Here is a 27,500-nt window from a genome sequence, read left to right on the forward strand (position 1 = left end):
CATGCTTAGAACCGGCGCTGAAAACCTTTATAAGTAAGTGTACCACCTTATCGCACCTTAACTACTGATCTACCTGACCTTTATGAGTGTAGAACCTTACCTGACCTTAATTACTAATCTATCTGACTCTTGAGTGTAGAACCTTACCTGAGCTTTATGAGTGTAGAACCTTACCTGACCTTTATAAGTGTAGAACCTTACGTGACCTTACTGATCTAACTGACCTTTATGAGTGTAGAACCTTAGCTGACCTTTATGAGTGTAGAACCTTACTGACCTTTATGAGTGTAGAACCTTACGTGACCTTAATTACTGATCTAACTGACCTTTATGAGTGTAGAACCTTACCTGACCTTTATGAGTGTGCAACCTTACCTGGCCTTAATTACTGATCTACCTGACCTTACCTCGCCTTTATAAGTAAGTGTGGAACCTTACCTGTCCTTAATTAGTGGTGTATCTGACCTTACCTCGCCTTTATGAGTATGTGTGGAACCTTACCTGACCTTTATTACTGTTGAACCTAATCTAACCTTATCTCATTTTCGTTATTGATATACCTGACCTTAATTAGTGATCTACCTGACCTTAATTAATGTTGTACCTGACCTTACCTAACCTTGATTAGTGTTGTACCTGACCTTCATTAGTGATCTACCTGACTAACTGACCTTTATGAGTATGTGTTGAGTTTATATAGATAGGGAAACAAATATAGGAGGAGGAGGAGGAGGAGGAAAGAGATCCAGTTTGTATGGTGAAGGAAAGTGTGACCCTCCTCCTCCTCCTCCTCCTCCTCCTCCTCCTCCTCCTCCTCCTCCTCCTCCTCCTCCTCCTCCTCCCTATTTTTTGTCCTTCCTCCACCCTTCCATGATATATTTTTCCTCACCTTTTTCCTTCTCTCTCTCTCTCTCTCTCTCTCTCTCTCTCTCTCTCTCTCTCTCTCTCTCTCTCTCTCTCTCTCTGCAGTGTTGCTACCATCACCATCATTTCCTCCTCCTCCTCCTCCTCTCGACCCACAACAACAGCATTCCATTGTCGTTCTCTCTCTCTCTCTCTCTCTCTCTCTCTCTCTCTCTCTCTCTCTCTCTCTCTCTCTCTCGTTTTACCTGTTTTTTTCTGTTTTAATTCTTCTTTGCTTTTGTTTTTATTTCCTGTTGTTGTTGTTGTTGTGTGTGTGTGTGTGTGTGTGTGTGTGTGTGTGTTGTGTGTGTGTGTGTGTGTGTGTGTGTGTGTGTGTGTCTCGATACCCTCTTTTTCTTCTTCATGTCCCTCCTCCTCCTCCTCCTCCTCCTCCTCCTCCTCCTCCTCCTCCTCCTCCTCCTCCTCCTCCTCCTCCTCCTCCCCTCCGTTTACTTGTTCTTTTCATTCATTCATAATTATTACTGAGAGAGAGAGAGAGAGAGAGAGAGAGAGAGGTGCTGTGTTTTGACGTCTGAGGAGGAAGGAGGAGGAGGAGAAGGAAGAAGAAGAAAAATATAAAAAGAAGAGGTCGAGGAGGACGATTTGAAGGAGGAGGAGGAGGAGGAGGAGGAAGAGGAGGATTCTGTGTTGTGGTTTTGGGGAGGAGGAGGAGGAGGAGGAGGAGGTAAGATAAAACTTCAAGGTCAAAAGTATGTATGTATGTAGAGAGAGAGAGAGAGAGAGAGAGAGAATATGAGTTTGAAGTTAATATAGTTTCATTACCTGTATACTCTCTCTCTCTCTCTCTCTCTCTCTCTCTCTCTCTCTCTCTCTCTCTCTCTCTCTCTCTCTACGCACGTCTCAAGGTTGCGCAGACCACTTTAGTACTCTTCTCTTAATGCGCAATGATGGAATGATAAGGAGGAGGAGGAGGAGGAGGAGGAGGAGGAGGAGGAGGAGGAGGAGGAGGAGGAGGAGGAGGAGGAGGAAAAAAAAACTTACCAGGGGACTGTTTTTTTTCCCTCACCTCATCTCACCTGTCCTCCTCCTCCTCCTCCTCCTCCTCCTCCTCCTCCTCCTCCTCCTCCTCCTCTTGCAACCTGTTCCTCTTCTCCATGTCCTCTTCTTCTATTGCTTGATCTGTACCCTCCTCCTCCTCCTCCTCCTCCTCCTCCTCCTCCTCCTCCTCCTCCTCCTCCTCCTCCTCCTCCTCCTCCTCCTCCTCCTCCTCCTAAGGTCAAAATTGATAGAAAATGGAACAAGGGCATCTAGTTTTATTTGTTAATTAATTATTTTTATTTATTTATTTTTTTTTTTTGTGTGTGTGTCTGTCTGTCTGTCTGTCTGATCGAAGGAAGAAAGAATGAAAGAACTTAGAGAGAGAGAGAGAGAGAGAGAGAGAGAGAGAGAGAGAGAGATGATCTTGGCATAGTTTTCCTAAATATGCGGGTACTACACACACACACACACACACACACACACACACACACACACACACACACACACACACACACACACACACACACACACACACACACACACATTACGGCCGCACCCAACCCGGAGAGAGAGAGAGAGAGAGAGAGAGAGAGAGAGAGAGAGAGAGAGAGAGAGAGAGAGACCATTATTTCTGCACTACTAAACATAATAATAAGTTTTGCTTTAAATGTATAGAAAGTATAATGAGACAGTTACTAATGTTGTTGTTGTTTTCCCTCCAGTCTAACTTCCCTCATCTCTAATCCCTTCAAAACACCTTTAACCCCTTCAAAATGGATCGAATTCCCTTCAAAACATCTCTATTATAATCCCCTTCAAAAATCCTTGTAATCTGTCTTAATATACCTCTAATCCCCCTTCATAACACGTATAATCCCTTCATAACACCTCTGATTTAACTTAACTTGATTCTAATCCCCTTAAGAAACCTGTAATCCCTTTAATGAACATCTAACCCCTTCCCAACACCCCAAATCTAACTTTTAAATTTAATCCCCTTCATAACACCTGTAACCCCTTTTAAAATACCTGTAACCCCTTCAGTGAACCTCTAATCCCCCTTCCAAACACTATAAATCTACCCAGTAAGGCTTTTGATGAATCCAGCTCTCCTTCTTTACCCCTTTAAACCGCCAACCCCTTCAAAACCTCTCTAATCTAACTTAACTTACCTGTAATCCCCTTTTAAAAACCTGTAACACCTTTAATAAACCTTTGATCCCTTCTAAACACCCCATATCTAACTTAACTCCCCTTCATAACACCTGTAACCCTTTTATAACACATGTAAACCCCTTCGATAAAATTTTAACCCCTTAAGAACCTCTCTAATGTAATATGTGACCTCCTAATCCTATTCAAAGCAGCTCAAATTCCTTTAAAACACTTCTAACATCTGTAACCCCCTTGAATAAAGTTTTAACCCCTTCAGAACCCCTTTAATGTAATATGTGACCTCCTAATCCCATTCAAAACAGCTCAAATTCCTTTAAAACACTTCTAACATCTGTAAACCCTTTGAATAAAGTTTTAACCCCTTCAGAACCCCTTTAATGTAATATGTGACCTCCTAATCCCATTCAAAACAGCTCAAATTCCTTTAAAACACTTCTAACATCTGTAAACCCCCTTCAATAAAGTTTTAACCCCTTCAGAACCCCTTTAATGTAATATGTGACCTCCTAATCCCATTCAAAACAGCTCAAATTCCTTTAAAACACTTCTAACATCTGTAAACCCCCTTCAATAAAGTTTTAACCCCTTCAGAACCCCTTTAATGTAATATGTTACCTTCTAATCCCATTCAAAACAGCTCAAATTCCTTTAAAACACTTCTAACATCTGTAAACCCCTTCAATAAAGTTTTAACCCTTCAGAACCCCTTTAATGTAATATGTGGCCTTCTAATCCCATTCAAAACAGCTCAAATTCCTTTAAAACACTTTCCAAACACTCTGAATCTAGCCAGTAAGCATCTAATCCCCTTGTCTGTCTTCCCTCTCCCTCCCAGCGCCACACACAACAAGAGGATGAAGGAACAGGTGTCTTTGGAACTACAGTTTGTCAATAGCAACTTGCAGCTCCTCAAGGAACAGCTGGCAGAGTTAAACAGCTCTGTCGAAGTGTACCAAGGCAAGGGGTAAGGCACACACACAGAGAGAGAGAGAGAGAGAGAGAGAGAGAGAGAGAGAGAGAGAGAGCACGTGTTTTTGTGTTTTAGTGTGGAAAATTGAACGAGAGAGAGAGAGAGATTCCCTTTTTTTTCTTTTTTTTTTTGTGTGTGTGTGTTTTAGGGTGAAAAATTGAGAGAGAGAGAGAGAGATTGTTTTTTTTAGTTTTAATGTGAAAAATTGAGAGAGAGAGAGAGAGAGAGAGAGAGAGAGAGAGAGAGAGAGAGAGAGAGAGAGAGAGAGAGACGTTTAATTCTCTTTTCTTTTTACATATCTTTTTATTATTTGATTATGAATATGACATTAATATTATCTTCCTCCTCCTCCTCCTCCTCCTCCTCCTCCTCCTCCTCCTCCTCCTCCTCCTAGGTCTAAAGGCAGCATCCCGATGATTCCCTTAGGCCTAAAAGAAACTAAGGAAATCAACTTCAGGGAGCCGTTCAAGGTAATTATTATTATTATTATTATTATTGTTGTTGTTGTTGTTGTTGTTTATTATTATTATTATTATTATTACTATTATTATTACTGTTATTATTTTTTTTGTATTTTTATTATTATTATTATTATTATCATTATTATTATTATTATCTAAAAATTTACAACCAAGAGTCCCATTTTCTACGATCCATTTTCTTTGGAGGACGTAAAAAATAATCAGTTTACAACCAAGAGTCCCATTTTCTACGATCCATTTTCTTTGCAGTACATAAAAAAAATTATCAACCAAAGACCCATTTTCTGTGACCCTGTGACCCATTTTCTCTGTCCCGTTTTCTTTGCAGGACTTTATCTTGGAGCACTACAGCGAGGATCCTGACAAATACGACGAGGCGATCACGGAATTCATGGAACTGCGCTGTGAGTACTGGCACCCCACCCCACCCTCCTCACCCGACACACTCCATTCTTGTTGTTGTTGTTGTTGTTGTTGTTTTAGTTACTTCATTTCGTTCAGCTTTTTTTTTTTTTTTTTTTTTTCTTGTTTTTCGTCATTTATTTTTTCTTCTATTTTTTTTCCATCACTTTTTTTTATTTATTTTTTTTCATTACTTTTTTTTCCATTTATTTTTTCCATTACTTTTTTCGTCACCAATTTCTTCCATCACTTTTTTCATCACCAATTTTTTTCATCACCAATTTTTTCCATCACTTTTTTCATCACCAATTTTTTTCATTACTTTTTTTCCATTTATTTTTTCATTACTTTTTTTCATCACCTATTTCTTCCATCACTTTTTTCATAACCTTTTTTTCATCACTTTCTTTTTTCATCACCTATTTTCGTTCACCACTTTTTTTTTATCTATTTTTCTCATCACTTTTTCATCATCAATTTTTTTCATCACTTATTTTTACATCACAATTTTTTCATCACCTATTTTCGTTCATCACTTTTTCCATCTATTTTTTTCATCACTATTTTTCATCACCAATTTTTCCATCACTTTCTTTTTTCATTACCTATTTTTTACCCTAAAACACCAAAATCACCCTAGAAACACAAAAATTACCCTAGAAACACTTTATCCCCTAATCCATAAATTCCTTCCCTAAAACACAGAAAAATCACCCTAGAAACACAGAAAAACACCCTAGAAACAGTAAAAACACCCTAAAATACCCTTGAATATCCCTAGGCCATTAATCCTACTCTTTCACCTCCTCCTCCTCCTCTTCTACAGGCAATGAGGACGCCAGAGAGGGATGAGTCAGGTGTAGCCCTTCTGCTGGAGTACTTCAACCAATTGTACTTCATTGATCGCAGGTTCTTCCCCCCCGACAGGTCACTTGGGATCTATTTTGAGTGGTACGTGTGTGTGTGTGTGTGTGTGTGTGTGTGTTTGTTTTAGTGAGGTTAGGTTAGGTTAGGTTAGGTTAGGTGAAGTTTAGTTTGGTTGGTTTGTCAGTTAGTTAGTTAGTTAGTTAGTTAGTTAGTTAGTTAGTTAGTTAGTTAGTTACAAACACACCTAAACACCTCAAACATTCACAAACTCACCCCAAACACTCACAAACACACCCAAACCCACTCCAAACGCTCACAAACACACCCAAACTCACTCCAAACACTCAAAAACACACCCAAACTCACTCCAAACACTCAAAAACACACCCAAACTCACTCCAAACACTCAAAAACACATCCAAACTCACCCAAAACACTCACAAACACACCAAACTCACTCCAAACACTCACAAACACACCCAAACTCACCCCAAACACTCAAAACACACCCAAACTCACCCCAAACACTCACAAACACACCCAAACTCACCTCAAACACTCACAAACACACCCAAACTCACCCCAAACACTCAAAAACACACCCAAACTCACCTCAAACACTCACAAACACCCCCAAACTCACCTCAAACCCACAAAAACACCCCAAAATCCCCTCCCCCCAAAAAAACACACCCACACACCCAAACACCCACTAAAAAACACACCCTATTCCAGGTACGACTCACTGACAGGCACGCCAAGTTGTCAGCGCACAGTAGCATTTGAGAAGGCCTGCTTACTGTTCAACCTCGGGGCCCTGTACACGCAGCTGGGGGCTAGACACGACCGCACCTCAGCCGCAGGACTCGACGCAGCTGCCAACAACTTCCTGAGGGCGGCCGGGATGTTTCGCTACCTCCATGACACTTTCACTAACGCCCCTTCCAAGGATCTCGGCCCAGAAATCCTTGATATGCTGATTCATCTCATGCTAGTAAGTGTTTGTGTGTGTGTGTGTGTGTGTGGGGAGGGGTTGGGTTAGGTTAGGTTAGGTTAAGTTAAGTTAAGTTAGTGAAGGAAAGGGGACATTTTGAGTGTGTTTGGGAAAGTGTGTGTGTGTGTGTGTGTGTGTTGGGAAAAGACTTTAAATGGAAGGAAACAGGCTTATAAATGCAGAAAAGGCTTTGAAATATAGGAAAGGCTTAGGAATGTGGGGAAAAAGGCTTACAATGTAGGAAAAAGGCTTGATTGGTATAGAAAAAAGACTTGAAGTGTAGAAAAGCCTTTATTGATATAGAAAAAAGGCTTGAAAATATAGGAAAAGGCTTCATTAACCACCACCACCACCACCATCATCATCATCATCACCATTAGTCCCTTCCACTCACCACCAACCTAACCACCACTACCATCACCACTACCATCACTCACCACCACCACCACCACCTCCGCAGGCTCAGGCGAGGGAGTGTCTGCATGAGAAGGCGTTCTTGGGGCACAGTGAGGACCTGGAAACTGTGGTGGAGCTGGCACAGGAGGCTGCACAGGTGGCTGAAGAGTACTCACAGGTAAGGTGCTGTGGGGGATGTTTATGGCTGTTTGGGGCTGTGGGAGGGTTTAGAAGGCTGTTTGGAAGCTGTTTGGGGCTGTTTACAGCTGTCTGGGGCTGTGGGAAGGTTTAGAAGGCTGTTTGTGAGCTGTTTGGGGCTGTGGGGGGGGCTGTTTGGGGCTGTGGGAGGGTTTAGAAGGCTGTTTGTGAGCTGTTTGGGGCTGTGGGGGCTGTTTACGGCTGTTTGAGGCTGTGGGAGGGTTTAGAAAGCTGTTTGGGAGCTGTTTAGGGCATCACTCACCCCTCTCCCCCCTCCTGCAGGTGTTCAAGACAATATCGGAAGCGCAGGTGAAAGATTTTGTACCAGCGTCTTGGGTGAGCATGGTGCGGATAAAGGTGGAATACTACCGGGGCTGTTCCCACTACCACATGGCTGAGTCCCTCCTCACACTTCCTGTCGGGGAGAAGGACGAGGAGCAGCTGAGTCAGAGGGTGCGGGAGGCCCTTCAGTATGTCCACCTCCCTGCCACCAACACCACCACTCTGGAGATCACTGTGCCGGGGAATTATCAAGAGAGGGTCGTCCTGGGTGAGTGTCAGGTGTTTTGGTGGTGTATAGAAGTGTTTTTGGGGTGTTTAAGTGTGTTTTTGAGGTGTTTTAAGTTTTTGGGGGTGTTTAAGTGTGTTTTGGTGGTGTATAGAAGTGTTTTTGGGGTGTTTAAGGGTGTTTTGGGGTGTTTAAGTGTGTTTTAAGGTGTTTAAGAATGTTTTTGGGTGTTTAAGGGTGTTTTCGGGTGTTGTGAGATGTTTTAAAGTTTTTTTTTTTTCTGGTGCGTGCGTGTGTGTGTGTGTGCCTCTGTGTGCATGTGTGTGTGTGCCAGACCCCCTAATACATGTCAAACACTCCCCTAATACTTTCTAATGCCTCCTCACTATTCCTTCCATCTAACTATTTCTAACATCAAAATACCTATTAACTATTCCTAACACCATCCAACACCTTCCTAACACCCTTAACACTATCCAACACCTCCTTAACACCCCTAACACAATCAAACACCTTCTTAACACCCTCTGACACCTTTCCAACACCCTCTACCACCATCCAACACCTCCCTAACACCCTCAAACACCTTCCTAACACCATCTAACACCATCCAGCACCTTCCTAACACCTCCAACACCCCCACAGGTCTGGCTCATTGCCGTGAGTCGGTGTTACTTCACGAGGAGGCCCTGAGGCAGCAGAGGATGTGTCGAGACTTGAAGAGGAAGTCCGTACTGGCTGATGTGCTGAGGTTTGGACACGAGTCAGCTGTCCACCTCCTCGACCTCTATGAAGATGAGGAGGACTTACACACGTTCTCGACCCCCCGCCTGTTGCTCGTAAGTGGGGGGTGTTAGGAGGTCTTTTTTTTGAGGGGGGAGGGAGGGTTCTCTGTCTCTGTCTCTCTGTTTCTCTGTCTCTCTCTCTCTCTCTTGTCTCCCTCTCACTCTCTCCCTCTCCCAACAGCGGCCACCAAGTTCCAGCTCTCCCTCAGCTCCCCGGACTTCTCTCAGCACCGCGTGGAGGACATCTTCAGGCTGCTGGGACCCGTGGCAGTCTTCTCCGCCAAGCACCAGTGGTCTGCACCCCGCCCCATCACCCTCAACAGGACCCCCACTCAAGGATTTGGATTCTCTGTGAGGGGGGACGCACCTGTTGTCATTGCTGGGGTGGACCGGAATAGCCTGGCAGAGGTATTGTTTGTGTGTGTGTGTGTGTTCATTTATTTGTTTATTTTATAAGTAGATACATTTCTAAATGACTTCTAAAACACCCAAACACTCTCTCAAAACACTATACATACTCCCAAAACACCACACACCCTCCTAAATTACCCACACACCCCAAAATACTCCAAAACAGCCCATAACACCCTCAAACACACCCTAAAACACCCTTAAACACCCTTAAAACACCAAAAGCACCCCAAAATACCCAAAGCACCCCAAAACACCCAAAAAATATCCCCAACCACCCCAAAACCTCAAAACATCCCCAAAAACACTCAAAACATCCTTAAAACACCCAAAAACATTCCCAAAACACCAAATTACCCCAAAACACCCCAAAAACACCTCAAAACACCCAAAATATCCCCAAAACACCCTCAAAACACCCTCAAAACACCCCACAACACCTCAAAACAGCCCAAAACACCCCACAACACCTCAAAACAGCCCAAAACACCTTGAAAACACCCTCAATTTAACCCCTACAACTTTACAGAGAGCTGGCATGAGTGAGGGGGACCTGGTGGTGTGTATTGGAAGTCGGGACGTGAAGTGGTTGCCTCATGATGAAGTGGTGGAACTCATCAGGGAGGCTGGCAACTCTCTCTCCCTCACGCTGGTCACCCCGTGCGACAAGACGTATTATAAGTTGCCCAAGGTGTGTGTTTTTGGTGTGTGTGTGTGTGTGTGGGGTGGTTTTGGTGGTTTTTGTGTGTTTGTGTGTGTGTTTTGGGGTGTTTTGGTGTGTTTTGGTGTGTGTGTGTGTGTTTTCTAGTATGTTTGTGTATGTTTCAGTGTGTTTGGGTGTATTTTTAGTGTGTTTTGATGTTTTTGTGTGTTTTAGTGTGTGTTTTGGTTTGTGATGTGATATATATGTGTGTTTTGGTGTGTTGTGTTTTTGGTGTGTTCTCCTTAAAAACGCTTTGTTCTCTCACTCCGACTATTTTCCGAAGCCACTGAGATGACTAGCGGGGTTTTCAAGAGTGTTTCTCCAGTTAATAATGCAGAAATCTTGTCACTCTGCCTCAAGAAACACAAAAACACCTTAAAAAAAACTCACATCAATTTAAATAAACCCTCTTGAAATAGCAGAAGTGAAACGCAAGAATGTTAGAAAATACCAACCTTACTCTCATAAACCTCTCACAAACCTCTCGCCCGACAGAGTAAGAGCCTGAAGGACATCTCACCTCACTCCACCACCAGCAGCAGCAGTGGGGTGAGCAGCAGCAGCAGCAGCAACAGTAGCAACAGCAGCACTAGTGGCAGTCATTATGGGTCCGTCAGTGGGTCAACTCTCTCGGCAAAGGACAAACACAACAGCTGGAATCCCTTTAAGAGAACGACGTCCCGCGATAAATATAAATCGGATTCAATGTTGGATAATGTCATCTTGAGGTAGGGAGAGAAAGAGAGAAGGGGGGGAGGGAGAGAGGGAGGAGAAGAGTAACAGGGAGATGAAGAGAAGGGGTTGTATGTGATGGAGAGAGAGAGAGAGAGAGAGAGAGAGAGAGAGAGAGAGAGAGAGGAGAAGTTATAGGAAGAGGGAGTGTGAGGGAAGGAGAGAGAGAGAGAGAGAGGGTAAGGAAGAGTAAGAGTAAGAGAGAGAGAGAGAGGGGGGGGGGGTAAAGGTAGTGTTTGGAGTAATAATGCAATTTTGTGGGGTAGGAATAGAGAGAGAGGGAGGGAGTGTGTGTGAGATAGAGAGAGAGAATTCACATATTTTTCTCACTTTCTCTCGATTTTTATTAATTTGTTTGTTTATTACACTAGACAAGAAATTAGAGAGAGAGAGAGAGAGAGAGAGAGAGAGAAAATAAAAACAACTCTCAACTTTTATATATATTTTTGTACATAGCGAAAGAAAGAGAGAGAGATAGAGAGAGAGAGAGAGACAATCAGCCATTCCTCTCTCTCTTTTTTTTTTCTCTCTCTCTTTCTTTCTCTCTCACATTATACATCTTTGCTCACCCCATGTATAAAAAAAGCAGTATTATGTACGTATGTATGTATGTATGTATGTATTTCTGTATGTATGTATGTATCTTCCACCCATCCCTGTATTGCTGTGCTCAAACTATACATAACCATACATATTTACCCCATACGTATACCAAACTGTAGATAAAACACACACACACACACACACACACACACACACACACACACACACACACACACACACACACACACACACACACACACACACACTCTTTATGTATGGTAACCTCATGTGTGTGTGTGTGTGTATGTGTGTTTCACCCCTCCAGACCTCTTGTATACTTGTTTATTAAGTGTGTCTGTCTGTCTGTATGTATGTATATATTAGGTATACATAGGACAAATTTTCATCTATTGGTAATTGAAGTTTAAGAAAAGAATATAAAAAAAATTCCATATATTATTTTGTCCTCTTGTATATTAGTGTGTGTGTGTGTGTGTGTGTGTAATAGAGGAGGTGGTGTTGCTGCCTTGTGGTGTTGAAATGCTACAGGAAAGGTGTTGAAAATGCTAGAAATGTGTTAGTGGTGTTGAAACGTAAAGAAAATGGTGTTTTATGGTGCAACTTATAGAAATGGTGATGAATATTGCTAGAAATTATGTTAATGGTGTTGAAATGGAAAGAAATGGTGTTGAGAGTTAAAATAATGGTGTTTAATGGTGCAAAACTTATAGAAATGATGTTGAAATTGCTAGAAATGATATTAATGGTGTTGAAATGGAAAGAAATGGTGTTGAGAGTTAAAATAATGGTGTTGAATGGTGTTAATGGTGCAAAACCTATAGAAATGGTGTTGAAATTGCTATAAATGATATTAATGTTGTTGAAATGGAAAGAAATGGTGTTAAGAGTTGTAAAAATGATGTTGAGTGGTGTTAATGGTGTTGAAATATAGAGAAATGGTGTTGAAATATAGAGAAATGATGTTGAATGGTGTTGAAGATAAAAATATGTTATGCTGAGTGGTGTTCTTTGTGCAAAACTTATAAAAATGTTGTTGAATGGTGTTGAAACATAACCAAATGGTGTTAATGGTGATGAATGGTGCAAAAGAAGATAAAAGAAAATAAAAGTAAAAAAAAATGGAATTGATGAATGAAGTGAAAGAAATAATGATAAAAGAAAGATGACGACCATTTTGATCTACAGACACTGGAGAGAGAGAGAGAGAGAGAGAGAGAGAGAGGTTCAAGTGTTACTAAGCTTAGTGTAAATATATCAGAGTTTCAACCATTATATATATAAACACCAGAATTGTTGCCATATTATTATTATTATTATTATTATTATTATTATTTATTTTATTATTTTTTTCATTATTTTTATTATTATTATTATTATTTTTATTATTATTATTATCATTATTATTGACAAGCAGTGTATGCAAATATATATTTTAAGTGTTGATAAATCTTGTTTAATTTTGATAAACCTTTAATTCGGTGTTTAGTGCAGCCTCTCTCTCTCTCTCTCTCTCTCTCTCTCTCTCTCTCTCTCTCTCTCACACACAAATAGATATATTACGTACTACTAGGCTGCTACTACTACTACTACTACTACTACTACTACTACTACTACTATACTACTACTACTACAAATAATAATAATAATAACAACAACAACAATAGCAACAATAACACACACACACAGAATCGACCAGGAGGAGTTTCAGATTGTTTGTTGCTCTCGAGTGTGTGAGATAATTCTTCCTTGGCACCGTTGCATAAGCCTGACAGGTGAACAGGTGACCAGGTGACAGCAACTTACATAACACCTGGCTGCCTCCATTAATTAGCTCCAGGTAACACAAATAGCCAGGTAATGTCCAGTGTTTATTTATTTATTTATTTACTTCATTAATTGATGTAGCTACACCTGAGATATTAATTGAAGTAACACCTGCCTAGCTTAATTAATTAGCAACAGGTAACACAGCTATAGGTGACTTATTTGCTTATTTATTTATTTATTTATTTCATTTAATTGACGTTGCTACACCTGGCTAGCAATACCTGTGCTTTTAATTAACATAACACCTGCCTAGTTTACTCAATTACAGGTAATGCATTTTTTTTATGATGGCGTGAATAAAAAATCTAAATAAAAAAGAAATAAGGTAAAAAAAAAAAGTAACAAGGAATGAAAATACGAGGAAAAATAAGCGAATATTTTAATGCTAGACTAACATATTTTCCGCTTATAAGACTGGTGAGATAGTAATGCAGATAATAATTCCTGAGATAACCGGAAAGTATACCAAGCAGATTAGAAAGTTAAAATAAAAGATAAAAAGTGGAGGATAAAAATAGAGACAGATAGAATGTGTGTATTATCGCACACAGTTGTATTTTAACCCTTCAGTAGCATGATGCGCTTCCATATTCATTCTGGTGACAATTTGGTGACTGTACAGCTTTAGAAACTCATGTGGGGGATTAAAATAGTGAAGACTGTGACCATTAATCTTCTGACCTCCATAGACCCTTCCTAATGTCAATAAAACGGTCTAATCACACTCCATATTAATCCTGGTGACTATTTGGTGATTTTGTACAGATTCAGAAACTCGTGTAGGGGATTAAAATAGTGAAGACTGTGGCCATTAATCTTCTAACCTCCATAGACCCTTCCTAATGTCAAAAAAATGGTCTAATGGTACACAAACTCTTGGTAAAAATGCGTCCCAGAACTGAAGGGGTTAAGGGTAGAGACAATTAAACTTTGACTATAGAATAAAGAAATGAGAGAGAGAGAGAGAGAGAGAGAGAGAGAGAGAGAGAGAGAAAACGAAAAATGAGAAAAATGTTTGTAATGACTTAAACAGAGATAGAGTAGAATTTGCACACAGAGAGAATAATTAATAGCCAACGATAACACAATATTATCAGTGAAGTAAGACATTCTGATTAGCCAGCTGAGAGACTGAGATACGTGACCTAGCTAATTAAATGACCTATAAAAAAACATGAAACATACAACAAAAATGACAGATAGAAGAAGAAATAGATAAAATGCTCATATTGTCAGAATAAACTAAATAAATTAATGGATTCTGATTGGCTAAAATAGATAAAAAGAACCAGATATACGTGACCTAGTTGATTAAATGACCTAAAAAAGAATAAAAATGAGATAGACAAAAAAAAAAATGACAGATAAATAGAAGAAATAGTTAGATAAAATGCTCATATTGCCAGAATCAACGAAATATTGCATTCTGATTGGTTAAAATATATAAAATAACCTATTTAATTAAATGACCAAAGAAACAACTGAATTATGAGATAGACAACAAAAATGACAGATAGATGGAAGAAATAACTAAATAAACTGCTCATATTGTCAGAATCAATGGAATACTGCATTCTGATTGGCTAAAATAGAAAAAAAATATAAAGATACGCGAAAACTAACAAAATAATCATAAAAAACAGCTGAGTGACGAGATAAACAGCAAAATGAATGATAAAGATAAGAGAGAGCGATAATAGAACATTCTTATTGACTAGTAAGAAGAAAAGGGTAAGAAAAACATAATATTTCGGGAGATTTAGAGAGAAAAAAGGAACCAATCAGAATAAAGGAAGAGGAAGAAAATGGCGCGTTCTGATTGGCTTAGAGAAACAAGAAGGGCTTAATATGGCGGCCTTGAGGGAACCAGACAGTGGGCTATTGAGAGGAGGAAAGAGTTTTTGGTGTTTTGTCGCCTTATTATTGGTGTTGTGGTGTGGCATGGCGTGGTGGTGATGAGGGAGGCACCTGTCATTAAGGAGAAGATGGAGGAACAGGTGTGTGAGCCGCTAATTAAAGGTGAGGAGGTAAAATATAAAGGTGTTGGTTTTGTAGTCTTGAGTTTCGTTTTGTGTGTTTTGGTGTTTGTGTGTGTGTGTGTGTGTGTGTGTGAGAGAGAGAGAGAGAGAGAGTGAGTCACCCCTACCACCATATCAAAATACCTCTGCCACCACAAAAACCACAATGTTCCCCTCCCTGCCACCACAAACACCACAGTACCCCCCTTCCTACCACCACAACCACCACAATATCTGCCACACCCCCCTGCCACCACAAAAAGCCTTGATATTCCCCCCTACCGCCACAAACACCACAATATACCCCCCTGCCATAAAAAAAATGATGATTGTTTCTCCTCTGCCACCCCTGCCACCACAAAAAAACTTGATATTCTCCCTGCCACCACAAACACCACAGTATCCCTCATACCCTGTCACCACACAAAAAAAAATGATAATAATTCTCCCCTGCCACCACTAACAATCACTATTTACCCTGTCACCACAAAGAAACTTAATTCCCCCTGCCACCACTAAAAACACATTATTTACCCTGCCACCACACCAAAAAAAAACTTGATTCCCCTGCTACCCCTGCCACCACTAAAAACACACTATTTACCCTGCCACCACAAAAAAAAAAACTTAATTCCCCCCCTGCCACCACTAAAAACACATTATTTACCCTGCCACCACACAAAAAAAAACTTGATTCCCCCTGCTACCACTAAAAACACACTATTTACCCTGCCACCACAAAAAAAGAACTTAATTCCCCCTGCCACCCCTGCCACCACTAAAACACACTATTTACCCTGCCACCAATAAAAAAGCTTAATCCCCCCCTGCCAGCCCTGCCACCACTAAAAACACACTATCTTGCCACTACTAAAAGCCACAATCCCCCCCTGCCACCACCCCTGCCACTACAACACCACACTATTTCAGACATGGATGAGAGGGAGGAGGCGGTGGCGGCGGCGGTGGCGGTGGTGGGTGCCAGTGCCAAGCGTGGGGTGGTCACTCTCTGTGCCAGCGTCGCCCACATCATCAGGAAGAACTTAAGGTGAGGTGTGTGTGTGTGTGTGTGTGTGTGTGTGTGTGTGTGTGTGTGTGTGTGTGTGTGTGTAAGCTAGTTATGTGCATTTATGTCTGTCTATGTATGTGTGTGTGTGTGTCAGTGTACTATTAATTGTGTGTGTGTGTGTTTGGTAAGCTAGTTATGTGCGTTTATGTGTGTCTATGTATGTGTGTGTGTGTGTCAGTGTACTATTAATTGTGTGTGTGTGTGTGTGTGTGTGTGTGTGTGTGTGTGTGTTTATTTTTTCTTTTTAATGGAGGAAGGAAACCAGTCAAGGGCAAGAAAATATTAAAGAAAAAAGGCCTACTTGAGTGTTGGTTCCCTTAAAAGTAGTTAGGTTAGGTTAGGAATTAGCCAAAATCAACGAACTAATGGCTTCAAACCTGCTGGAGAATCAACACAGTGTACCAGAAATGGAGGTGAGGTTAGGTTAAGTTAGGTTAGGTTAGGTGATGTTAGGTTAAGTTAGGTTAGGTTAGGTTTGAATATTTATTTTTTTATTTATTTATTTTTTAGGTTAGATAAGGTTATTTCATTTATTTATTTTATTTAGGTTCAATTTAGGTTTGGTTTGGTTAGTTTTTCCTTTTTGAGGGGTTTTATTTATTTTTTATTATTATTTATTTTTTTTTAAGGTTGCACAAGGTTAGAAGGGTGTTTGTGAACCCCCAGATTGAGAACTCCTTGTTTAGTTGGTCGAGTGTATCAAAAAAGACCAAATTTCGCATGTCCTCAAAAAGTGTAAGGAGACAAACGGCCACACTGGACAAGCAAAGGACCTCTTGTAAATATTTACCCTCCTAATTAACAACACACACACACACACACACACACACACACACACACACACACACACACACACACACACACACACACACACACTTTGACCTTCATGACCTTAGCTTTGTGAACACCTTCTGTCCTTATTATGACCAGATCTGCAGCCCTCCCCTTCTCCATGTCCTCCCCCGTCCCCCAAACTTGTGTCTCCTATGACACACACACACACACACACACACACACACACACACACACACACACACACACACACACACACACACACACACACACACACACACACACACACACTCACACTCACCAGTACTCTCTGTTCACCAGGCTGCAGCAACAAGTGAAGGAGCTTGAGGAAAGACTGAAGGCCCTGGAAAGACTCACCTCGGAGGACAGTGCTGCCAGCCAGTGCCAGGAGTGTGTCAGTGCCATCAGTGCCGTGAGTGCCGCCAGCCAGTCCACCTCAGACAGCCTGCCGGAGTCCCCCTCGTCACAGAGATGTGGATCAGCACCCCCACACTTCCTGGCGGGGTCCCTAAGGCCTTGTGGGGGCCCAGGGGCAGCACCGAGGAAGGCCAGCGACCCAGGGAGTGGTGCCACCTTCCTGCGGGGCCACACCAGGGCCTCCACGGGGAACCTGAACCCCTGCGGCCCTCCCCTGGCACCCTTTGTCAGGAGGAAGTACAGTAGTATTAGTCTGCGCAGGGTGAGGCGGCACTCACCCCCTGCTGGGAGAACGGTGGGTGTCTGTCTGTGTGTCTGTTTGTTTCTGTTTCTCCTGTCAGTAATGTAGAAATGTTTGTTAATCTGTCACTAGAGCCTTAAAAACACCCTTAAAAATCTGTCACTTCAACTAGAGCCTTTGAAGTGTAGAAATCTTGCCAATCTGTCACTAGAACCACAAAAACACCCTTAAAAACCCATGTCACTTTAACTAGAGCCTTTGGAGTGTAGAAATCTTGCCAATCTGTCACTAGAACCACAAAAACACTCTTAAAAACCTGCGTCACTTCAATTAGAGCCTTTGAAGTGTAGAAATCTTGCCAATCTGTCACTAGAACCACAAAAACACTCTTAAAACCCATGTCACTTCAACTAGAGCCTTTGAAGTGTAGAAATCTTGCCAATCTGTCACTAGAACCACAAAAACACTCTTAAAAACCCATGTCACTTCAATTAGAGCCTTTGGAGTGTAGAAATCTTGCCAATCTGTCACTAGAACCACAAAAACACTCTTAAAAACCTGCGTCACTTCAATTAGAGCCTTTGAAGTGTAGAAATCTTGCCAATCTGTCACTAGAACCACAAAAACACTCTTAAAACCCATGTCACTTCAATTAGAGCCTTTGAAGTGTAGAAATCTTGCCAATCTGTCACTAGAACCACAAAAACACCCTTAAAAACCCATGTCACTTTAACTAGAGCCTTTGGAGTGTAGAAATCTTGCCAATCTGTCACTAGAACCACAAAAACACTCTTAAAAACCCATGTCACTTCAACTAGAGCCTTTGAAGTGTAGAAATCTTGCCAATCTGTCACTAGAACCACAAAAACACTCTTAAAAACCTGTGTCACTTTAACTAGAGCCTTTGGAGTGTAGAAATCTTGCCAATCTGTCACTAGAACCACAAAAACACTCTTAAAAACCTGTGTCACTTTAACTAGAGCCTTTGGAGTGTAGAAATCTTGCCAATCTGTCACTAGAACCACAAAAACACCCTTTCAAAACCAGCATATGTGGTGTTGACTGTGATTGGTGTTGTGTTGCAGGGGAGGTCGGCAACAGTGGGCATTGAGGGAAGCAACACCAGTTTGGAGCAACACACCACCACCAGCACCACCAGTAGCAAATCTTGTATTGTGACAGTGGCAGAGGTGTACCCAATGCCTACCACCACCACCACCACCACCACCACCACCACCACCACCACCACCACCACTAACAACAATAAGGGTTAGTAATAAGATAAATTGAGTGTTTTTGTATGTTTTTTTTTTTTTTTTTTTTTTTTTTTTCCTAATTCATTTATCTATCTTTATTATTTATGTGTTTATTTATTTATTTATTTTTTCTTACTTGTTTGTGGTGTTTTTTGTTATTTATTGTTATTTATCGATTATTTGTGTTTTCTTTTTGTTTTTCATCGGATTTTTTCATTTATTGGCGATTTGTGACAAGGAAATAAAAAGAAGATAGTTATTATTATTTATTTTTTTTTATTGTTTATTTAAATGATTTCTTTCATTTCAAACGTAAACAAGCGCAGACACGGAATTGACCAAACACAGACATAGAATTGATAAAAACGTCATTCTTAGCTTTTGTTTCTTTCATTTCAAACGTACACAGAGCATTAATTAAACAGAATTAACCAAACAGAATTAACCAAACGCGGAATTGACCAAACACAGACGTAGAATTGATAAAAACGTCATTCTTAGTTTTTGTTTTTTTCATTTCAAACGTACACACAGAATTAACCAAACGCAGAATTAGCCAAACGCAGAATTAACCAAACGCGGAATTAACCAAACACAAACACGGAATTACTAATATACCATCATCCTCATTCTTTCCTTCTCTCATTACAAACGTACAAACAGCATTAACCAAACGTAGAATTAACCAAACACAGAATTAATAAAATGTCATTCTTATCCTTTATTTCTTTCATTTCAAACATACAAACAGCATTAACCAAACATAGAATTAACCACACACACCATTAACCAAACACAGCATTAACCAAACACAGCATAAACCAAACACAAACAGAATTACTAACCTAACTTAATTCTCTTCGCTTAACATCCCTCACCTCAGCAGCATTATTGGAACCTTTACCTTGGCAGAGAGTGATGCTGTGAAGTTGCTGGCACAGAAGTTGACCAGTGTGCTGCAGGAGGACACCACACACCACCACCACCACCATCACCACCACCACCACCAGCAGGAGGAATTTGAGGACATGGTGTGTGTGTGTGTGTTTACCTAGTTGTAGTTTTCCATGGCCTGGGCTTTACGCTGGTGTGGCCCCGTCTCCATATCTACACTTATCCAATTTTTCTTTAAAGCTCTGCACACTCGTTGGTGACACCACTTCCTCACTCAAACTGTTCCACGTCTCAACACATCTTGGCGGGAAACTATATTTTTTAACATCTCTCAGACATTTTCCTTTCCTCAGTTTCTTACTATGCGATCTTGTGCTTCTAATGTCATATTCTTCTCTCAGGATCAGTTTCTCATTATCCACTTGATCCATTCCGTTGATCAATTTATAAACTTGTATCAGATCCCTCTCTCTCTCTCTCTTCTCTGTTCCAGGGTTGGTAGATCCATAGCCTTTAGTCTCTCCTCATATGTCATCCCTTCAAATTCTGGAACCATTCTTGTAGCCATTTTTTGTAGTCTCTCCAACTTCCTTATGTGTTTCTTTTTATGGGGGGTCCACACTACTCCTGCATATTCCAATCTGGGTCTTATTATAGTACTTATCAATTTCTTCATCATTTCTTTGTCCATGTAGTGAAATGCTAATCCAATATTCCTTAGCAAATTATATGTCTCTCTGAAAATTCTATCAATATGGCTTACTGGTTGATTGTTTTCTTCCATTGTCACTCCCAAGTCCTTTTCCTTTTTGACTTTTTCTAGTTCTACTCCATCTCCCATCTTATAGATTCCCACAGGTCGTCTTTCTCTCTTTCCCATTTCCATGACATGGCTTTTGTCCTTGTGTGTGTGTAGCTAATTGTGTTTCTCTGGTTATATCTCTGTTATCCAAAAAATTATCCAACTTCATTTTAAAGTTTTGTATTGTCACCAGTCACTTCTGTTATCTAGTTGAAGGACAGTTTTTGAGGGTGTTTTTGTGGTTCTAGTGACAGATTATCAACATTTCTACACTCCAAAGGCTCTAGTTGAAGTGACTCAGGTTTTGAAGGGTGTTTTAATGGTTCTAGTGACAGATTAACAACATTTCTACACTCCAAAGGCTCTAGTTGAAATGACACAGGTTTTTAAGGGTGTTTTTGTGGTTCTAATGACAGATTAACATTTCTACACCTCCAAAGGCTCTAGTTGAAGTGACGTGGGTTTTTAAGGGTGTTTTAATAGTTTTAGTGACAGATTAACAACATTTCTACACCTCCAAAGGCTCTAGTTGAAGTGACGTGGGTTTTTAAGGGTGTTTTGTGGTTGTAATGACAGATTAACAACATTTCTACACTCCAAAGGCTCTAGTTGAATTGACGCGGGTTTTAATTTTTTTTTTGTGGTTCTAGTGACAGATTAACGCCATTTCTACACTCCAAAGGCTCTAGTTGAAGTGACGCAGGTTTTGAAGGGTGTTTTAATGGTTCTAGTGACAGATTAACAACATTTCTACACTCCAAAGGCTCTAGTTGAAGTGACGTGGGTTTTAAGGGTGTTTTGTGGTTCTAGTGACAGATTAACAACATTTCTACACCTCCAAAGGCTCTAGTTGAAGTGACGTGGGTTTTTAAGGGTGTTTTAATAGTTTTAGTGACAGATTAACAACATTTCTACACCTCCAAAGGCTCTAGTTGAAGTGACGTGGGTTTTTAAGGGTGTTTTAATAGTTTTAGTGACAGATTAACAACATTTCTACACCTCCAAAGGCTCTAGTTGAAGTGACGTGGGTTTTTAAGGGTGTTTTAATAGTTTTAGTGACAGATTAACAACATTTCTACACCTCCAAAGGCTCTAGTTGAAGTGACGTGGGTTTTTAAGGGTGTTTTAATAGTTTTAGTGACAGATTAACAACATTTCTACACCTCCAAAGGCTCTAGTTGAAGTGACACAGGTTTTGAAGGTTTTTTTGTGTTGTTCCTTCTATTCCGAGTCCTCCTTCTCTTGTACCCCCACACATCTCTACTCTTGCTTTTCCTATTTACTCTCTTTCCTTCAATTTTTACTCATGTTTCTACCTATTACTACCATCCTCTTCTATTTTGACCGCTTTCTCCTTCCTCCTCCTCCCTCTTCCCTTTCATTCTTCCCTCTTCCACTCCTTCTCTTTTCTTATTTTTCTGTCCACTCTTTCCCTCTTCAATTTCCCTCTCCTATTTCTATCCATATACTGTCCCCCTTCCTCCTCCCCTACAGGTGGTGTGTGGCCCCCTCCCTGCTCTATTCTGATCCCTCCCCTTTCTCCCCTACAGGTGGTGTGCCCCCACCCCCTGGCTGGCTGTGAGTGTGTGGTGTGCTTGCAGCTCTCGGCCAACCCTGAAAACATCCCTTATGAAGTTGTGACAGAGTAAGTGGCACTGTATTGGGGTCAGAAGGGGGGTGGAGTAGTGGGTGGGGGGTGGGGAAGTGGTGTATGGAGGGATTGGGGATAGAAATGGGAAGGAATGGGAGAGATTGCAGGAAAGGGATGTTATGGAGGGATTGGAGAGAAAAATATGGAGAGAAAGAGGGGTTATTGAGAGATTGGAGACTAAATATGGAGAGAAAGGGGTTTATGGGAGAGATTGGAGAGAAAAATATGAGGAGGAAGGGGTTATGGCAGAGGTTGGAGAGAATAATAATTTAGGGAATGGTAAGGTTTGTGGAATGCTAACCTAACCTAAAGAAATAAAGAAATGAAAATAGAAATAAAAAAAAAAAATCTAACCATGAAAAAAAAAAAAAAAAAGGAAAAAAGGAGACAATCTAACTTAACCTAACCTAACCTACCCTTGAAAAAAAAAAAAATAAATAAATAAAATAAAAATAAAATAATAATAATAACATAACCTAACATAACCTAATTTTTCAGTGAGGGGTCGCTGCTCCCCCCGGGCAGTACTGTCTTGGTGAGGGGGCAACGCGTTGGCACTGTTATCTACTTTGGCCACCGCAAGAACCAAGTGAGAGGCAGTGACGGCCCCGTGGCACCCCTGCTTCCACCCATGCCCCCCGACACACAGGGCAGCCCAGGGGAGGGGTGAGAGGGGGCCTGGCAAGTCCTCTGGGGGTGACGCTGCAACTCTGGCCCCCTGGTGAGTGCTGGGGAAACTGTTTGTTGTTGTTTGTTTGTTTGTTTATTTAAGAGAGTTTTTATCATTTTATTGTTTATCTTTGTTATATAAAGTTGTTTTTGTTTGAGTGTTGTTGTTCATCTTGTTTATCTGTATTTGTTTATTGAGTTCCTTCACATTTTTGTTGATATATTTCTTTACTTGTCTTTTATTTATTTACCACACCACTAACACCACCTCACCACGACTAACATCACCTCACCACTAAACACCACCAACAACCACCACTAACACCACCAACACCACAACACCAGTAGCACCACAAAACACCACTAACAACCACAAACACCTCCACCACCACAAACACCACAAACACCAATAACAACCACTAACACCACCTCACCACAAAACACCACCAACCACCACCAGTAACACCACCTCACTACTTAACACCACAAAACACCAGTAACACCACAAACAACCACAAAACATCCATAACACCACAAAACACCAGTAACACCACAAAACTTCACTAAACACCACAAAACACCAGTAACACACACCACTCCCCACAGACGAAGGCGAGGTGTTTGTGCCCCTGAACGACATCATCTGCCAGCTGGACGACGATGGCGACACCAACACCAACAGCAACACCAGCGACGCACCACCACTGGACACCACCACCATCACCACCGACACAGAGCTGGACGACACACTGACTGACACACACACACACACTGACACATATGAGGAAGTGTGTGGCTTTATAAATGACACAGCAAGAGACACAGCACCCACAGGACACATGAAGAGGAGCACAGAGGACACAAGACACACCAGAAGTCACCAGTTTGCCAATGTGTCAGATATTTCTATGTACGAGTCCTTTGGCACCAGGAGAGGCATAAAGGATACACTGAGACGTCCTGTGGGATACCAGGAGTGTGTGGGTGGTGAAAAGTGCCATAGGTTTGACCAGGAATGGCACAGGTCACATGGCACTCTCAGGCACCACTCACAGGCACCACGAAGGCACTCAAAGGATCTAAACTGTGACCTTCAGAGTGATAACCTTCATTTTAGTGACCTTGGAAGTCTGAATGGCGACCATGGCGACAAAAAATTCAATATGGTGACCTGGGAAGTCAGGAAGGTGACATGAAGTTTGAATTTGGCGACCATGGGGATAAAAAACTTCAGTATGGCGATCTTGAAAGACAGAATGGCGACAAAAGACTTCAATATGGCGACGTTGAAACTCAGGATGGCGACAAAAAGCGGCAATTTGGCGACACGTGGGATTCCGGCTGTTATGTGAATTTTGGTCGACATGGCAGCGAGTGTTCCGAATTTTCCGACCCCGAGAGTGACTGTGGCAACGCTGGGCATCCGTGGGGCACCAGTTTGGAGGAGGCCCTTAACTCAGTATGGCGAAAACACAAGCATGGCGACGCCGTTCCTCTGTACCTCAGGACGTCGCCAGATACTTTTATCCTTGACTCGGAGATTGAGTTGAAGGATTACAGTGGATGTGAAAAGGTGAGATTTGGGGGGGGGGTTGCTCTCTCTTCTCTGTTTTCCTGTCTTTTTTTCTTTTCTCTCTCTCTTCTCTGTGTTTTCCTGTCTTTTCTCTCTCTCTCTCACATTATCTTCATCTTTCAGTTATTCTGTCATCAAATTTATTCACCTCTGTTCCTTTCATTGTTTATTGTACAAGTTTAAGTGTTTATTTGGGCCTCGTACTCACCTCTTACTCATTATCCTCATGTGTGTGTGTGTCACCTTCACCTTTACTCATTCATTCACTCATTTTATTCACTCATTCATTTATTTATTTTGTATTGACAGCCTTTCTGCTTCCACGCATTGGATGACAAAATTTGGCTTGTTAGATTGTTATGTATCTTTATTGAGAGAGAGAGAGAGAGAGAGAGAGAGAGAGAGAGAGAGAGAGAGAGAGAGAGAGTGTATTCAGGGGAGAGGGTTAATTATTGGTGAGGGGGTGTGGTGAGTGACTGTGGGTTTGTCAACATACTGTGGGGGGGACATACTGTGGGTCCCTGTGGGTGAGAGAGAGAGAGAGAGAGAGAGAGAGAGAGAGAGAGAGAGAGAGAGAGAGAGAGAGAGAGAGAGAGTGTTGTTCATTGCAGTCCAAGTGTTATTAATTGTTCTTCATTACAGGTGAGGGAGGACACCGTGTGCTGAGGGAACCCACCTACTACTACTACTACTACTTTATTTATTTTATTTTATTTTATTTTATTTTTTTATTTCTACTACTACCACCGGTGACTATTGGATCCTGCCACACGACCACTCCTTCCTCCTCCTCCAACCACCACCACCACCACTGTCGCCACTGTCCTGTGTTCTGCGGAAGGATACATTTGTGTTACTATTCAATCAGACACTTGCTTTGGTAATCTCACGCCAGCAAACCCTTCACTGGTCAGGTCAGGTCAGGTCAGGTCAGGTCAACTGTACCTTTAAAATCAGTGTCTCTGCATTGATGAGGTCGTCACAAATGAATGACTTAAAAACATCAACTTGGATTCAAAATTTATGTATCATTGAGGTCAAGTTGTCTGTCAGTGAGATCAAGGTGTTTCTCTGCATTAATAGGTCATGTCATGTTAATTAATATTCTAAAATTAAATAATATCGTTAAGTTTCTCAGAAGGTCAAGTCAAGTGAAATTGTCCTTCAAAGATTCCAAACTTGTCTTCATGTGTGAGGTCAAGGGTCAGGTCAGGTCAGGTCAAATCGTCTAAAAAATCAGTCTCTCGTCACTAGTCATCTCAAATCAGGTTAACTTGTGCCTCTAAAATCAATAAAAAAATATCAAGTTAACTTTTAGAAGAAGACGGATTCATAATTTTATACGAACAAGAAATTTTTAGAGTAAGACGGATTCAAATTTTATACGAACTGGATCTAAGTCAAGACACCCAAAAAGTGAAGAGAAGTGAAGGATTTTGCAGCGCCACTTAGCATTGAAGTCTGCTTGTTACGAGATTATGAAGTTATGGCCAGTTATTTACCTATGTGCATTAAATATTTTCCAACCTCCTCCCTTAAGAGTTATTTTAGACAGCTTTTATGATATTTCTGTACATTATTTGACCCCCTCTCTTAGTTGTAATGGTATCTCTGTACATAACTATTTACATAACTATTTTCCAACCACTTCCCTCCCACCGCCTCCCTTAAGAGTTATTATAGACAGCTTTTATTATATTTCTGTACATTATTTCATCTCCTCTCTTAGTTCTAATGGTATCTGTGCATTAACTATTTTCCGACCACCTCCATTAGTTCTAGTTATTAAAGGGAGAGTTTTTATGGAGTTATTATATCTTTGTGAGTTGAATATTTTGTGAGCTCCTCCTTCAGTTAATTAAGGAACAGTTTTGATATTTCTGTGAGTACATTAATGGTTTTGTACACTAATATTAATGGATTTGTACTCTTCTCTCACCTCCTCTTAACAGTTTCCATATTTCTGTGAGTGCATTAATGGTTTTTTTTTTCAATGAAGTCTCGATGTGTGTTACTTAATTTTCTCAGTGTCTCTAATGGACGCTAGCTAAGGGACAGGGGTAGGGAAGTATTTAGACAGTTATTAGTTACCTGTGTACACTTCATTATTGTTTTTAGCTTTCTCTCATAGTTAGAAAGATATTTAGTTATTTTTCTATGTATATACACTATTTTTCTATCCTCTCTTAGCTAGGTTTATATTTAGACAGGTATTCTATTTCTGTATACATTTTTTTTTCTTAGCTAGGAAAATATTTAGAGAAAGTTATTATATCTATGGACACTTTTTTTCTATCCTTCTCTATGGACACTTATCATTTTGTTCTATCTTTTTCCTCTATGGACACTTAAATATTTTTCCATCCCTCTCCTCTATGAACTAATTTTTTTCTATCCTTTTCCCTTAGCTAGTAAAATATTTAGACAGTTTCCCGAGACACCTCCCTTCCTTAGAGTACATTAATCTCACTAACACGACCTTTAATCCCTTCCTTAGAGTACATTAATCTCACTAACACGACCTTAACACCTGCTCGTTCTTTTTACTTCTTTCTTTGACGGACTGTGACGTTTTTATAATTCAATTTATTTTTACTCAACAAAATGCTTAATTATTATTTTCATCATGGCATGGACTGTGACGCTTTCAAACCCTTCAGTACTGGGACACATTTTTACCATGAGTTTGTGTACCATTAGACCATTTTATTGACATTTGCAAGGGTCTGTGGAGGTCTGAAGATTAATGGCCACAGTCTTCACTATTCTAAACCCCTTCAGTACTGGGACACATTTTTACCATTAATTTTGTGTACCATTAGACCATTTTATTGACATTAGGAACAGTATATGGAGGTCTGAAGATTAATGGCCAGTCTTCACTATTTTAATCCTGTATGAAGTCACCAAGTAGTCACCAGAATGAATATGGAAATGTGTCATGGTACTGAAGGGGTTAGCACCATTTTATAATCTACTTTTATTCAACAAAGCATTATTATTACTTTTATTTGTTCCTAACCTTTTGACTGGTGATCGGAGAGTCTGTGGCTGAAGGACTTGGCAAGGCTTGGTTCCTGCTGGCTCACTGTTTCTGACAGGCTTAGTGACAGGGAGAGCTTGGAGACCTTGTGACTTGGGAGACCTGGAGACTTGGTGAGGTTGTGACTTGGTGAACTG

General features: G+C 40.8%; 2 protein-coding genes across 2 annotated transcripts in view; both read left to right on the forward strand.

The window, feature by feature from the left end:
- LOC123520091 (rhophilin-2-A-like) overlaps positions 1 to 10,611 on the forward strand; it is a 32,530-nt gene extending 21,919 nt beyond the window's left edge. Inside the window, 13 exon segments of the mRNA XM_045281985.1 lie at positions 1 to 33; positions 3,914 to 4,042; positions 4,443 to 4,518; positions 4,859 to 4,932; positions 5,755 to 5,883; positions 6,535 to 6,793; positions 7,254 to 7,367; positions 7,670 to 7,937; positions 8,541 to 8,702; positions 8,705 to 8,734; positions 8,862 to 9,088; positions 9,621 to 9,782; positions 10,290 to 10,611. The exon segment at positions 1 to 33 is cut by the window's left edge and continues 83 nt beyond it. Of these exon segments, the coding sequence (XP_045137920.1) occupies positions 1 to 33; positions 3,914 to 4,042; positions 4,443 to 4,518; positions 4,859 to 4,932; positions 5,755 to 5,883; positions 6,535 to 6,793; positions 7,254 to 7,367; positions 7,670 to 7,937; positions 8,541 to 8,702; positions 8,705 to 8,734; positions 8,862 to 9,088; positions 9,621 to 9,782; positions 10,290 to 10,526 (1,900 nt within the window). The 3' untranslated portion in view covers positions 10,527 to 10,611.
- A 4,010-nt stretch (positions 10,612 to 14,621) lies between these two features.
- LOC123519484 overlaps positions 14,622 to 27,500 on the forward strand; it is a 13,474-nt gene continuing 595 nt past the window's right edge. Inside the window, 11 exon segments of the mRNA XM_045280830.1 lie at positions 14,622 to 14,936; positions 15,866 to 15,983; positions 17,118 to 17,535; positions 18,561 to 18,744; positions 19,644 to 19,770; positions 21,629 to 22,072; positions 22,577 to 22,707; positions 22,710 to 22,799; positions 23,354 to 23,940; positions 23,943 to 24,320; positions 24,963 to 27,500. The exon segment at positions 24,963 to 27,500 is cut by the window's right edge and continues 595 nt beyond it. Coding sequence (XP_045136765.1) covers positions 14,903 to 14,936; positions 15,866 to 15,983; positions 17,118 to 17,535; positions 18,561 to 18,744; positions 19,644 to 19,770; positions 21,629 to 22,072; positions 22,577 to 22,707; positions 22,710 to 22,799; positions 23,354 to 23,940; positions 23,943 to 24,320; positions 24,963 to 24,986 — 2,535 coding nt within the window. The 5' untranslated portion in view covers positions 14,622 to 14,902 and the 3' untranslated portion in view covers positions 24,987 to 27,500.

Source organism: Portunus trituberculatus, chromosome 7 (assembly GCF_017591435.1).
Source record: "Portunus trituberculatus isolate SZX2019 chromosome 7, ASM1759143v1, whole genome shotgun sequence".
Lineage (NCBI taxonomy): Eukaryota > Metazoa > Arthropoda > Malacostraca > Decapoda > Portunidae > Portunus > Portunus trituberculatus.